Source organism: Marmota flaviventris, chromosome 2 (genome assembly GCF_047511675.1).
Source record: "Marmota flaviventris isolate mMarFla1 chromosome 2, mMarFla1.hap1, whole genome shotgun sequence".
In the NCBI taxonomy this organism is placed as follows: Eukaryota; Metazoa; Chordata; class Mammalia; order Rodentia; family Sciuridae; genus Marmota; species Marmota flaviventris.
In genome coordinates, this window is record NC_092499.1 from 175,750,888 (window position 1) to 175,765,701 (window position 14,814).

General features: G+C 54.9%; 1 gene segment (V, D, J or C); it reads left to right on the plus strand.

Moving 5' to 3' along the window:
* LOC114107001 (signal-regulatory protein beta-1-like) overlaps positions 1-14,814 on the plus strand; it is a 75,210-nt gene that overhangs the window by 15,836 nt on the left and 44,560 nt on the right. The window contains 1 exon segment of the C gene segment in view: positions 14,580-14,809. Coding sequence covers positions 14,710-14,809 — 100 coding nt within the window.

The following is a 14,814-nucleotide window of genomic DNA, read 5'->3' on the forward strand; positions in this document are numbered from 1 at the left end:
GTTCCTGGGTGACAGCAGCTACTGCTGCTGCTGCTGAGGTCTGACCCCGCGTGGAGAGCCACAGATTGCCACACCTGGAAGGCGGCTGGAAAGGGCCCGAAATGGAGCCCAGAGTTCTTCAGAGAAGAACCCTCAGAATATGTCCCCCCCCCCTCATGTTCCATACAAGGCTGAGGCCAGAGGAAGGCGGAGGGAGGGTGGCTGCCGCTCCTAGGGTCCTGTGGCCTCTGGGACCTCTTGGCTGTGTCTCCATGGAGGCGGATAAAGGGCAGCCCTGTGTGTTCCTGCTGTTCCCAGCCGAGACAGTGTCCAGTGTGTAGCAGCCGCGGGTGACATCTGCCGCAGATGTGGCTGGTCCTCGTTCCTTTGTTTTACAACCTTCTGCCATGTCTGCATCCTGCTGCTGTCAGAGGTGCAGTCAGCATCAGGATCCCTCTCTGGGTCTGCTCATGTAGGACACCTGGCAGGACTGTGCTTTCCTGCCAGCTTGAAGTTGAGGCACAGCCGTGGCACTTGATCTAGGCCATGAGCAGAAGGGAGGCAGGCCTCTTCCTGCTGGGAGCCCTGAGATCCGCTGAGCAGTAACTGTCTCCATGGCCCACGTGGGTGGCTCGTTACGGGGCTGGAGGTAAAGGTGGAACAGGAGGTGGTCTGCTCTTGGTCAGAAAATGAATATTTGAGGCTTTCTGTAGCCACTCAGCTGGGCTATGGGAGCAAGAAAGTACCAGAAGGTAAATGAATGGTCGTGTGATTGTGCTTCTGTTGTGATGAAGCTCAATTTATGTTAACCAACTGCCAAGCCAGGTGCAGTGGCACAGCCTGTAATCCCAGTGGCTCAGGAGGCTGAGGAGGGAGGATGGCAAGTTAGAGGCCAGCCTCACAACTTAGTGAGGCCCTATCTTAAAAAATAGAAAGGGCTTGGATATAGCTCATTGGTAGAGCACCTCTGGGTTCAAATACAATTAAAAAAAAAAAAACAAACCCAAACAGAAGGCACCCCCAGACAAGTGGCCAGCTTGCATACTGTGTGTGGCATGTTCCTTGTGACCTTGCTGTCTGTGTCTGGGCCTGTACAGGTGCAGGGCGGAGAGAGGGAAGCTCCCGGGCTTCTGCAGCAGACCCTGTGGGTTCTCCTCCCAGGTCCTTAACGGCTCAGCTGTGAGATGTCCTAAAGCCCCTGTGGGTGCAGGGGTGCTCAGAGGCGTGGTGGGACTGTGAGAGCCGGAACCTAGCAGCCCATCCCAGATGGAATGAGCTGACTGGGTGGCGGGGGCTGGTGGCAGGTGCCTGAGACTGGAGGAGGCTGGCCTGGGGACATGCCCTGGAAGGGTTCCTCTGGCTGGGCCCTGGCCATGATGTTCTGCTTCACCTTGGGCCCAGAGCCATGGACTCCCCTGAGCATGGACTGATTCTCTGAGACCACGAGCCAAGATAAACTCTCCTTCCTCCAAGTGGTTCTGGTCAGGCACTCTGACCACAGGGACCCAAGCCTGACTGGCACACGGTCCTCTTCCCTCCTTCTTCCCCTAGTCTTCTGTCCTGGGAGGCTGGCCTTCAGGGACCTGGCAATGACTTTACCAGTCCTCTGGCCGCCCACCGGATCTGGCCCATGGGAGCCCTGGTCAGAGGCTAAAGGAGATGAGGTGGGGGGTTTAGTCCTCAAGCCCCTGCTGCGGCATCTGGGGTGGCTGTGTCCTCCAAGGGAAGGTCACAGCTCTGTCTGCCTCCTGGTGACAGTAGCTTTGCCCTCCCTGGGGTCCTGCCTCCCTCCCTGTGGTCCCCTGGAGGCTTCCCTTCCCTTTGTAGGTTACCCCTTTATTAAGCTCTAATCTAATGGCCCAGCTCCAGGTGCCGGCTGCTCCTGCTGGGGCCCTGAAGGCTGATGCTTTGAGTCACACAGCTCTGGCCCCCAGTAGGGTCCCATCACTGCCTGGGCTGAACCGGTTCACCTTTCTGGGCCCCCTGGGTTCCTCTTGAAGGCTGGAGCAAAAATAACCTCCAGAAGAGGAGGAGGCGCTTCTCAGCCTTGGTGTCTGTCCAGTGTGGAAGGCTCAGGGAGTCCTGCTGGGAAAGGGGAGGGAGGAGGGAGGGAGGAGGGAGGGAGGAGGGAGGAGGGAGGGAGGGGGGAGGGAGGGAGGAGGGAGGGAGGGGGAGGGAGGGAGGAGGGAGGGAGGAGGGAGGGAGGAGGGAGGGGGAGGGGGAGGGGGGAGGGGGGAGGGAGGGGGAGGGAGGAGGGAGGAGGGAGGAGGGAGGAGGGGGGGAGGGGGGAGGGGGGAGGGAGGGGAGGGAGGAGGGGGAGGAGGGAGGAGGGAGGGAGGGGGAGGGAGGGAGGAGGGAGGGAGGAGGGAGGGAGGAGGGAGGGAGGGGGAGGGGGGAGGGGGGAGGGAGGGGGAGGGAGGAGGGAGGAGGGAGGAGGGAGGGAGGAGGGAGGAGGGAGGAGGGAGGAGGGAGGGGGAGGGGGGAGGGGAGGGAGGAGGGAGGGAGGAGGGAGGAGGGAGGGAGGAGGGAGGAGGGAGGGGGAGGGGGAGGGAGGGGGGAGGGGAGGGGGAGGGGGAGGGAGGGAGGAGGGAGGGAGTCCACACAGCAACTTCAAGGGAGGGGTCATTAGCCCCGTGTGCCATGTAGGAAATGAGTGAGGCAGAGGCTTTGAGAGATGGGGCGTTCAGGGGCTCTGAAAGGGACAGCTCTGGACAGACATCGGTGCAGTCATCTCTGGTTCAGTCCCTTCTGAGAGTATTGCTGGGAAAGGGTCCTGGAGAATAAAGGATGAGACGACAGCCAGGCCCAGGATAAAATGTGGGCTTTGCATTCCTTGCTGTGTGACCTTGGGCAAGTGATACCACCTCTCCGTGTGCTTCGTCTAAAATAGGAATAAAAGACCTACTTTGTGGGAGGGCCAGAGCATAAGCAGGCAGTGTGACTCTCCACTGCTGATGCCTGGTGTCTAGAACTGTGCCTGGCCTACGGTAGGAGCTTCTTGTTCATTGGGTGACTGAGTGAACAGGCGCGTCTAAGGACAGTGCCCAGCACGGTGTCTGCTGATCTAAGTGCCGATGTGTGTGTGGTAGCTTAAGGAAACCACCACTATTCCCTGAGCTTTAATGAAGGCAAGCAGCCTGGTGGTCACTGCCAGGGCTCGGAGCCCCTGCCTGGACTTCTGCCCAGTTTCCAACTCTTAGGCACCTCATTGAAATCTCCTCCTGTGAAAGGTGAGATTCAGCACAAGACCTGCCGGGGGCACCTCCCTGGGAGCCAGGTGTGGGCACCAGCCGCACTCCTGCTGGGTGGGTTCTCTGGAATGGTTCCTGGCCTGGGCCACCTGCCAGGTGGCGTCAGTCACCTTGCCAGATGCCCCTCCAGAGTGGCAGTGCCCATCTGTGAAGTGGGAGGTGGCAGTGGAAGTGAGAACCTCCACGGAGGTCTCGTGCCTGCCCACTGCGGCTGTCCAGGCCAGGGTCTTGTTTGCTGGGCCATCCACAAGGCCAGGGGAGGGAACCTCTGGGCAGAGTGGCCCTGGGCAGGGTCAGGACCAGAGCCAGGGCTGCCAGGGAGGAGACAGAAAGGACACCTCAAGGAATGCCACTAGTGGTACTGTGGTCATTGCTATGTCACTAAGCTCTGCGGGGAGCGGGACCCTCCTCCCAAGACCCTCCTCCTCTGGGCAGGATTCCCAGATATGGCTCCCAGATAAGGGAAGCTCCCGGGCTTCCCGGGCAGCCCTCTTTGGAGGCTGGGAGTCGCTCCTCACAGAGGCCACCATGCTTCAGTTCCTTAAACCTCCAGGAGCTAATGCCCAAGGGTATCAGCCCCTTGCCTCTGGGTGGCAGATCAGGTGCCCCAAGGTGGGGGTTGTAGGTGGCCCTGGCTGCAGGACAGGAGGTTTCGGCCTCTGAGAGCTGCCCTGGCACCTGGGACACCCATGAGCCTCAGAACCCAAATCCAGCCACTGGACCCCACCAGGGGGCTCCCGTCTCCTGAGCACCTGACCGTCCACCTCTTTTCTAAGCCTTCACACTCCTCTCTGACCTCAGCCTCCTCATGGAGTCTCCCTGCCCTTCTCTGGGCTCCCTGGCCCCTCTCTGAGCCTCATCTCCTCTCTGGGCATCTGTCTCCTTCCTGTTCCCTTCCCCACTTCCCCATGTGGACATTCAGTATGTGTGGCAGAGCTGGACTCAGCCCCGCCCTGGGCATCCGGAGTCCTGGCTCCAGATTCAATTCCGTTTGTGACTCTGAGGGGGACTTTGAGCAACTCTTGTCCCCACACAGGTCTTGATTTCCCCATCTGTGTACATGAGAGGGTTGGACCGGATGAGAGGCAAGGCCCCTTCTCACACAGAGCATCAAAGGCTCCATGGATGCAGGGAGCTGTGGTACATGCCTGAAATTCCAGCAGCTTGGGAGGCTGAGGCAGGGGGATCACAAGTTCAAGGCCAGCCTCAGCAACTTAGTGAGGCCCTGTCTCAAAATGAAAAATAAGTAAATAAAAAAGGCTGGGGATGTGGGTCAGAGGCAGAACACCTCAGGTTCAACCCCCAGTACTGCAAAAAAGAAAAAAAGAAAGAAACCCAGGATGCTGTTCCTGGGAGCTCCCAGCCCCCAGCACCCTTTCCGCCCCTGAGCTTGGGGCCTGGAGCAGCAGCCTTCTGAGCATATTTTGGATTTGCTGCTGCAGGTGCCCTTCCTGCTCCCTTCCTAGCGTCAGCAGGGTCTGTGTCAAACAGGCCCCACCTCCCACCATCTAAGCCTTGTCCAGGGCATGTGTCCCTCCACCATGGCCCAGCGCCCTCCCCAGGGTCCCTGGATAGGCATGAGCTCCTTCCCATGTGCCCTGCAGAGGGTAGGGCACACTGGCTCCAGGGCTCAGCCTGGTTATTGTGACAGCCGTCAACCAGGAGAGTTTGACTGACTGAGGGTCCAGCTGCGGCCCCTGGGGATGGGTCACCGTGTCTGTGCTGAGCCCTTGTGTCCCATGGGCTGCTCCCAGCTGAAGCCTGAGCATGACCAGGCACCAAGTCTGTCCGTCCTGGGGAGATGCGGAACTCCTGCAATGAGTGGCTTTGGTTCAAGGACTCCCACCAGTATGGCGGGACCTTGGCATTGGGCTGAAGTCCAGGATTCTCCCCACCCATCACCCTTCCCCTCCCTCTCCTTCCTGGGTGCCAGACCTGCTACACAGAGGCCCTGAGACTCCTGCTGCCTCCTCCTGCTCCCCTCTCCATAAACCTGCTCATCTCGGGCAGCCTCCACACCTGCTGCTCGGGGTGGGGGCACCCTAACTCAATTGTTTCAACTGCTGGGCTCTTGAGGTTGTGTGCCCATCGTCACAGACGACATCAGCGACTGTGTTTAATGCACACCTATTGTGGGCCCTGCAATATCTCATCTAGCCATGACCTTGACCTCCAGAGCAGGGGACCCCAACCACCCCATTTTACAATGAGAAAACCGAGGCTCAGGGAGGAAGGAACTTACTCAAAGCACAACTAGAAGATGACTTGAATCTCCAAAAGTTATTCTTAGTATCTTTCTTTCCGGCTTTACACCATCCGCCTGCGAAGGCAGGTCTTGCCGATGACCGCACCTGGTCGTAGATCCTCGCAGCCATGCTTGGTCGCTGGCTGGCATGCGCATGGCTCTGGATACAGACTTGACACCCTTGCTCATGAATCCTCCAGCGGCAGAAGAGCAGTGAAGAGTGGCCAAGTGGCTCATCCACCTTGCAAAAGGCTGCGCTGGGGCCCACCGGAGTGAAGTAGATTTCCTGGGAAAGTTCTCAGCCCTGGCAAAACATGAGGTGTGACTTTCTATATTTATTAAAACATATTTAGCTTCTCTTTCTTTCTGTTTCGTGCCCATCCGTGGCTGACTTGGGAGGCGGAGCGGAACGATGGAAAGAAAAGTTAAACCTAGAACTAGTCCTGGCTTTGCCACCCACGACTTCCTGGGCCTCAGTTTCCTCATCCATAAAATGGGGGTAGTGACGTCTACCCCATCAAGAGCCCGGCAGAGCGAAGGCTGAACGGGCACACTGCAGGACCCTTCCCCTGACGGCGCCTCTGGGTCTCCCACGGAAGCTGGGCTGGCACTCGGCCCCACGGGGACAGTATGGTGGCTGCAGTGGCAGGAACCTGGGTGCCCCGAGAGGCTCAGGAAGCCCAGCGCTGGTGCCCTGCTCCCCTCCCCCAGCCGCACAGAGGCATCGTGCCAGCCTTTCGCAGCCTGTGGGCGCATCTCGGCCCCAGGGCTGACCCAGTTTCTGTCGTCCTCCTTGGAGGCCTGGGGTGAGTCACTGTGCTCACCGGGCTCACGCAGCTGCCTTGGGCCAGATTAGTAACTGGATCACGGCCCCCACCCCTGACAGCACTGGCTCGGGACTGGCTGTCCCTGCTGCGGAGACCTTGGAGCCAGCTGTTCCTGCCCCAGGACCTTATTTCACACACAGGGAAACTGAGGCTCGGAGCAGGGCGAGGAGCTCCCCGGGTCACGCGGAGGGAACAGCGAGTGGGATGTGATCGCCCGGGTCCCACCTCATCACAACCCAGGTCCCAGCTCTGAAGACACCTCCCCCGTCTGGTGGCCCCTTCCCCACCCCCGGGCCAGCCTCGGCCAGCTGTTGCGCAGCCTCTGTTCAACCCACTGTTCCTAGAGGATCAGGGGCGGGAGGTGGGGGGGCTTTTGTAGCAAAGTAAACATTAGATCACCTCACCCCATCGTCCCCTCCTTGAGTGGGTGCCCATCCCTCCAGAATGAGAATCTGAGAAGGTGATCAGGAGCCCCCGCAGGCTTCCCTCTCACACAGTGGGAAGCCAGTCACCTGGGCCTCCCTGGAAACCCCAGTGGGCCCATGTGCCCTTCCCTCTGACTGAGCACCTGTCCCTCCTGCATCTCCAGGGCCCGTCAGTCCATCCTGCCACTCTGCCCAGACACCTGCCCCCTTTCCATGCAGCCTCCCCTCGTCTGTTTGGGGGCTTGCTCACCAGTGGCTGCCCCACCAGCCTGCTTTTCCTCCCTCCCTCTCTGGGGCTCATTTTTACCTCTGAATAGTCCCCTCTTCCTCTCTCCTTCCTTCTGCTGGCTCTTGGTGACACTACTCCTGCCACTCCTGCTACCAACTCACCTCTGTTCTCTGGGAAACCTAATTCACATTCAGGTGTGATAACTCAAGGCCTCCTACTTGGAGGATTAGTTGCCTTCAAAGGTTAAAGCCAAAGAAATGAATGTCTCATGGTGGAATCTCTGCCTCGAGTGAGGTGGGAAGGCTGTCCTGAGCCCCTGAGATGCCACTCGGCCTGCAGCTCTCCCTTTGTCCTGGGGAAAGCTGAGTGTCCACTCTCAAGTCAGGCTGGGCTGCAGGGCCTTCCACTTTGTGCCTGTCTCTGTCACCTCACTCCCCTCCTTCATCCACCACTTTCCCAAGATAAATCGACCAGGTCAGTCAACACGTTTTCATGAAAAAGAAACAAGTTAGTCTTTTGACTCCACAAAGTGGGCCTTTCTCGAGGCAGAGGGGCTGGGGCAGTCAGGAGCATGTGGAATCGGCGCCGCCGGGCCAAGACAAGGCCCCTTTTGTGTCCTGGGACAAAGATAGAGTGTCCTGGCAAGATGGGGCCAGGGCCTTCTCAGCGCCAGCTCCGGCAGCCTGGATTGGCTGGCAGATGGACAAGTCCACCCCGTGACCGCAGGCCCCAGCTCCCGCCACCCTACCCAACCCTCCCTTGGGCAAACAATCGGGCGGGGACCAGACAAATCATGAAGCCAGACTGTCTCCTCTGTCGCGGCCACCTGGTACCCATGGGGCTGGGAACCCCCAAAACCTTCAGCCTTGGTCGAGAGCCCTTGAATCAGCTGTTTCCATGGCCTTTGGAGATGGAAAGACTTGGGTCTAGTTCCAGACTAGGTGACCTTGGGCAAGTCACCCTCCCTCTTTGAGCTTCTATGCACCCATCTACAAAATAGTGCAATAGTTCACCTCCAGCTGCTGAACAGAGGCCACGAAATGCCTTCTCTAGTAACGAGGCACTTGTCTGGCACAGAGAGGGCGCTCGCACATTCCAACACAAGCTCTTTGGTGTGAATGTCACTTTCTATCTATTATCTCACTGGATGCTTAGAATACCACCCCGCCCCAGGAGACAGAATGATCATGCCCATTGAACTTCTGGGAAGTGTTGATCTTCTGGAGGGACACTTGGGAAGGTTATGAGTGGCCCAGGCGGATAGAGCCTGAGGGAGATGCTAAGAGAATCCTTGATAGAACCAGAGACGAGCGCTGGGTGTACCTCTGGGCCTTTGCAAGTGCAGTGCTGGCTGCAAGGAACGGTCTTCTTTTTCCTGCCCCCCACCAGGTAATGCAGCCTTTCCATTTAAGACAACTTAACCCAGGGAAGGAGGAGATTTACTTTCCTTTTGTGCTGTTAAAATACTTGGCTAGGCAGAAAATTTTAAAAGGGAAATGTTTTGTCGAATGGTTTATTCATTCAACAGATATTTATTGAGCACCTGCTGTCTATCAGACACTTTGGCCAGACACTGTGAAACAAGATCGAAGCAGTCCTGGTCCCCTGGGAGCGGACAATCAGTTCAGGGACTCTCAGCCTTAGCCCTGTGCGTCTGAACTACTTGGGGAAGTTTAAAAATTCTTGGTTTCTGCGCTTCACCCCAGTGATCCTGATTCAGCCTGTCTGCCACGGGGCACTGGGATGTTAAATAGCTCTTCAGGTGTTGCTGGGGTCCAGCTGAGTAAAGAACCATGGTTTCCAGGGAAGGAAAGAAATGAGCAAATCACCAAAATGCACCAGGCAGCAATAGTTCTGTGCAGGAAATGGACCAGGAAAAGGATCGAGCAGTCAAGGTTGCTGTTTAAGACAACCCAACCCTACAGGCCACTCCAAAAGGTAGGACGACTTGCCTACTGCTGTTGTACAGCAGGAGGGACCCAGAGGAAGTGAGGGAATGAATCATGGGAAACTTAGAGGGAAGGGGTCTTAGTACTTGCTGTACTAAGAGCCAGCAATGAGAAATGGCGAGTGTGCTGAAAAGCATGGCAGCTGGCAGCCCTGATGGGGCTGGAAGGCTGCAGGTAGGAAGGAGGTTGAGAGGCATTCTGTGGCCCCCAAACCCCAAGCATAAAGGAGTTAGTGCTGCTTCAGGTCCTGGCTGTCTTCCTTTTACCTAGTAATTGGGATGGCAAGGACAGTCTGTCCCTATATGTTCAAAGTAGTGTCTGCACCAGGTTCTTCCTCCTGTTTCCTCCCCACACATGACCCCCACTCAGACCTCAGAAACATGGGATGAGGGTGGTCACTGGAGGTCTACCACAAGGCAGGATTCCTTTCTGCCTTGGGAAGGACGTGCCCTCTGACTGGACAGTTGGGTCAGCCTGGCCTGGGTCTGGGACCCCAGAACTGAGAACTGCTCTGGACATGGCCAGTGGTAGCTGTGGCCAGGTCTGTAACTAAGCCGTGAGTTAGCATCACTACCAGCCTGCCTCACCTTGTCCAGTGGAAATTCCAGGGGCTTAAAATCCCAGAGTCTTGGATATTTATTGAAGTAATAACTTAAAAAGTTATTTTAACATGTTGTGTTAGAATTGTGTTCAAATACTGAAGAAATGTCATATGGTGTGATTAGCCTAGATGAGACTGTTGTGCTGGGATGTCTTTGAATATTGTATTAGGGTGTTATATAAGGTTGTGTGTTGGAAGGGCATGTGTGTTAGTGTTAGATTAGAACGGTGGTTCGAATGGTGCTAACGTGTTGAATTGGAATATTAATCTGTGTTAGTACATTATATTTGAATGCAATGTTATAATAGCACATTAGAGCATTACATTAAAATATGACATTGTGTTGGAATGTTTTATGAGCATGTTTTCTTTGGATGGCGTGTTGAATCTGAAAATCCAGAGCGGGGCTCTTGGGATTGGGGGGTGTGTGGGAGTCCAGGGCTGGATTTGGGCTCTGCCCTGGTGCTGACACCTCCAACGTTCTCTCTGGACCTAAGTTTTTTCCCTTTGGCCACAGAGGCTGGTGGCCTCTGTCCGCAGGCTGTCCATGGGGCTCTGAGCGCTGGCCGCTAACCCTTCGCCTCCTCCCGCTCAGGAAGTGAGATTTCCATTAACAATGAGGCTGATCTTATCAGGGAATGAATGACTTTCTGGGGGTAAACAGCTTCCTCACTGACAGGAAAGTAAGAGGATACAGTGACCAGGGTGGCCGAAGTGTGGGGCTTCCAGCCAGCTGACTAATGCTCCCAGGACAGAGGGCCCCGCCTGCCCTGGGAACCCACCCGCCTGGCTCCGCCCCGGCCCTGCCCCTGCTCCGCCCCCGCCCCGGGACCGCCCCGCCCCTGGCCCCACCCCCGGCCCCGCCCCGCCCAGCGCTCTCTAGATCGCAGTTCTGGCTGCGCTGATTGGTGGGGAGAACCACAAAGTTCTGAGCCCCGCCCCCACCCAAATTTCAGCCACCACCTTGGCGGTAGTTCAGTTCTGCCCCTTCCCTGGGCGCACCTGTCCCCTTCAGAAGTGGGCCTCCCACAGGTGGTTTGAGCCAAACTATCCTGGGTCTTCCCACCCCAAATCACACCGCTCCTCGCTCCCTGGAGGAAAAAGCAGTGATGCCAAGCGGACTGAAAAAATCTTCACACTTGGACACACTCTGGCTGTCCTGCACAACCCCAGGGGGCCGTACGCACTCCCACTCCGTGATCCAAGACAGCCAAGAGGCCAAAGGCATGGGCCAGCAGGCTGGCTAAGGACCATGAGTGCTTGTCTCGGTTGGTTTCCTGTTGTTATAACAGAATACCCGAGACCGAGCGGTTTATGAAGAAAACTGGTTTATTTAGCTCAAGGTTCTGGAGTCAGGGAAGGCAGGAGCACGGCACTGGCATCTGTCGGGCTTCCTGTGCCACCTTCATGCTGCTTCATGCAGGGATGAGAAGGAAGGGGTGCGGGTGCTTGCACAAAAGAGGCAGGGACAAAGGGAACCCCGTGCTTTGCAAAACCCTGCTCTTAGGATAACTAACCCTGTCTGTTGAGAATTAGCTGGTCTTCGATCTCAGGGCTCAGTTATCTGTAAAATGGGACTTTAAAAGGTACTTTTAAAAGAAGGACCCATTTTTATATGAGATGGTATAGCTGATATATCCAGAAAAGGAGGCCTTGCGTGGTGGGGACAGAATCGAATGTCATAGGAAAATGGGAGGGAGGAATCTCTGGGCAGTCCCCATAGAGAAGTAGCCTGTGGCAGGTCGGAAGCAGACTTGGGTCTGGATGCCAGCTCTGCCATTAGTTTGCTGTGTGGCCTTAGCTGATCCCCTGCTGTCTCTGGTCCTCAGTGTCCTCAAGTAATGCAAGCTCTTTAGATTGGCGGACCTGCAGTGGGACCCCTTTTTCTTGGGCTCTTGGATTCCCTGATGTGCATCTACAAGCCCTGGCGTTCAGTCTATTTGTATCTTTCGATCTAAAATGAGTCTTTTGTAGAGAGCATAACCATGGATCTTTTCTTTTTAACTCATTCATTAATTTATGCTTTTTGATCAAAAAGTTTAATCCATTTACATTCAAACTAATTACTGATACATTTTGTGGCTTTAGGTTTTTGGCTGGGGAGATGGGACTTGCCCACAATTCCTAAGTGCCTTTGTTCCCATCCTCAAGATTGGCCCATGAATAAATAGCAAAGAAGGATACCAAAGTCCTGGAAGGGACATCTAGGAAAGTGAGGAAAGCCAGCGGCCCGTGCTCCTGCCTGAGGCCTGGCGACAAACTGCAGATACTACCTTACGCACTTTCCCTGGGATCAGCTGCCAGGGATAAGGGGAACCGCGCATGCGCATAAGGTTCCAGTGCCGGCTTCTGGAGCCAAGTTCTTGCAGTCACCGGACTAACCCTGAGCGGGCAGGCAACGCTTAGCCCTCTGCTCCTCGGTGTGTGTCTCATCAGTATTTCTTCCTGGTGGACTGACACCTTTTTGCATGTACAATGTCCTCCTTTGTCTCTCATGATCACGTTTGACTCAGCGTTTCCGTTGGAAGATCCTCTCTCTCCACCAGGGTCTCTTTTGGTTACGATTTGCATGAGTTCTCTTCATTCAGTCTATTTGTATCTTTCGATCTAAAATGAGTCTTTTGTAGAGAACATAACCATGGATCTTTTCTTTTTAACTCATTCATTAATTTATACGTTTTGATCAAAAAGTTTACATTCAAACTAATTGCTGATACTTTTTTTCCCCCTGCACATTGTATAGTTCTTTTTTTGGTCCCTCATTTCCTCGGTTATAATCTTTTATCATGTTTAGTTGACTTTTGTAGCGATGTCTTTTTATTTCCTTCTAATTTCCCTTTGTGTATATTCTATAGGTACTTAAGATATGTTGTGTGGGTAACAGAAATAGTCTACTGATACTTAAAAATACATATTAAAATAGATATTTCTTTAAGGCTAACATGGGGATTACATATATCATTCTGTATTTATAACAATCTTATTTGAATTGATATCAACTCAAGTTCAATGGCATATAAAAATTCCACCCTGCCCAGCTCTATCCTCTCCAAAATAATATCTTTGTATATTGTGTACCTGCTAACATGGATTCATAATTATTTTTATTCCATTATTTCTTTGTTGACCGTCTCATTTGGTTAATGTGTCATTTTCCCGATCAGTTTTTTCTCTGTTCTCTCTCAGCTCTTTGAGCATATTTAAGACAGTTGTTGCAAGGTGGCTTTCTAGTAAGTCCCATATCTGGGGACAGTTTCTGTCGCTTTATTTTATTTCTTTGCAAGAGCCATGGTTTCTGTTTCTTTGTTGTGATTTTATTGTTGTTGACAGTTGGACCACCTTTGCAGACTGGTCGTGGACTGACCCTTCAGCAAGGTGGAAGCTCAGGGGCTTCTCGGGTCTTTTCTGAGCACCACTCTTCCCTGAGCCTACTTGGGGCTTTCTGGGTTCCTCGTGTGCTCAGCTGCTTTTGAGCGTCTGACGGCCCAGGGTCTCTTGGCAGCTTTCATGAACAGAGCCCACCAGAGTCCCCTGCTTAGGCCAGAGTGGGGGTAAGCAGACGGCAGTTCAGGCAGCCCTGCCACAGCCCAGGTCGTCCTAAGGCAGGTCTGCCTGCTCCCTCTGGCTCAAGGGAGGGGCTCTGACAAGGGATCTGTCACCTCCTTTCCACCTTCTGTGCCAGGAACAGGGTGGGGCTCCGGTGAGGACAAGTGCCACAGAACTTTTTCTACGGTTCTGAAGGTGGCTTTTCCTTAATCGGAGGCTTACTTGGTGCTGTCACCATGGGCTGCTCTGTTGGTTCCACAGTCTCTGGTGGTCTGTGAGCTGCTTCCCTGGAGGACTAAGAACTCGGGGCTTCTTAGTTGGCTGTTTAGCTGCCGTCACTCCTCGTCACTCCTCCGATGGACAGTATGTTAGCAACGCTCAGATGTCCCACCTCGTGTCACCGGAGAATGAACAGAGCGCTGTACCAACGTGTGGGGAGGGACTGCTATGGACCACTGGGCTCTGCAGCGGCCTTGCAGGATGGTGATTTTTGAGCTGAATGACAGACAGAAGGGAAGAAGCCAGGAGAGGAACTGAGGGAAGAGCAAGATCAAGAGCCCTGGGCAGGAAAAGCACCTGGCTTTTCCTGGGTCCTGTTGAAAGGATGGAATGCACAGAGCCTGGGAGGCCTGGGGGTGGGAGCCTGGGAGGCTGGGGCAGGGTCGTGCCGTTTGGGACCTATTCTCCCTGGAATGGGATGCACGAAGGGCTTTGAGAACGGAGGAGACCTTGTGGGTTAGATAAGGCCTGGAGCACCAGCCAGCGTAGCCTCCTGGGGGAGAGGTGGAATTGGGGGCAGCCCTGCAGGGGGACAGAAGGGGTAGTGAGTTCAGTGAGAACCGCCTGACAGCATCCCCGAGGGCTTCCAGAGATGAACCAGGGAAAGCCATGGTCAAGTTAAACCCGTCTGGCACGGGGTCTGGGGGGTGGGGGGCACGCTCCTGCCCTGTGGGCTTCTGTTGCTGTCTGGGCTTCACCTCTTCACATGGGTTTTTCTCTAGGTAAAGGAAGACGAGCTGGGCCTCTGGGGTTTGCCAGGCTAGAATCTGAAAGGTTGGCGTTTTTCAAACGAGAACTGAAGACTGAGGAGATGGGGAAGCTGGGACCCAGGGAGGAATGTGGCCACACAGAAATTGTCCCCCTTAGTGAGGATGAGTCAGGGACCACGTTACTCAGTTCCCATTGATAATGCGATGTCAGCTTCTGAGGTTAAACACAGGATTCCAGAGTTGGGCTGGTCTGGCCAGAGTCCTGACCCATTCTCAGCGTGATATGGTGCAGGTCTCTGTGCCTCTCTGAGCCTCGGTCTCTTCATCCATCCCACCGAGGTGATAATAGTCCCCTGGCTCATCGTCAGTGCTCAGCCCTTGACCTTTGCAATAAAATTGCTAATTGCCATGGTAGCTAATTACTATCAGGAGATCCGGCTTGCAATTTCAGGCACCCAGAAGAAACCACAGAATCAAGCTTGGTCCAACTTCAGAGAATGTCAGAGTGGTCCAATATTTCCTCTTCCTTCTGTCCCAGCCACAGAACTCAAGGTATTCTCAAACCCTGCAGCTTGTCTGGAGTTCAAGGTGAAAAGACATGTCAGGAGTGAAAGAGAAGTAAAGATCACCAGCAGCAGCAAAGACCGTGAAGAGGACATCAGTGCTGGATGGACAGGTGGCATCTGAGTGGACCTTCAGGGTGGTTGGAGCCACGCAGGCCAAGATGGCATTCCAGAGGAATGAAGGAGGTTCTGCCAAGGTTTGGAGGTAGA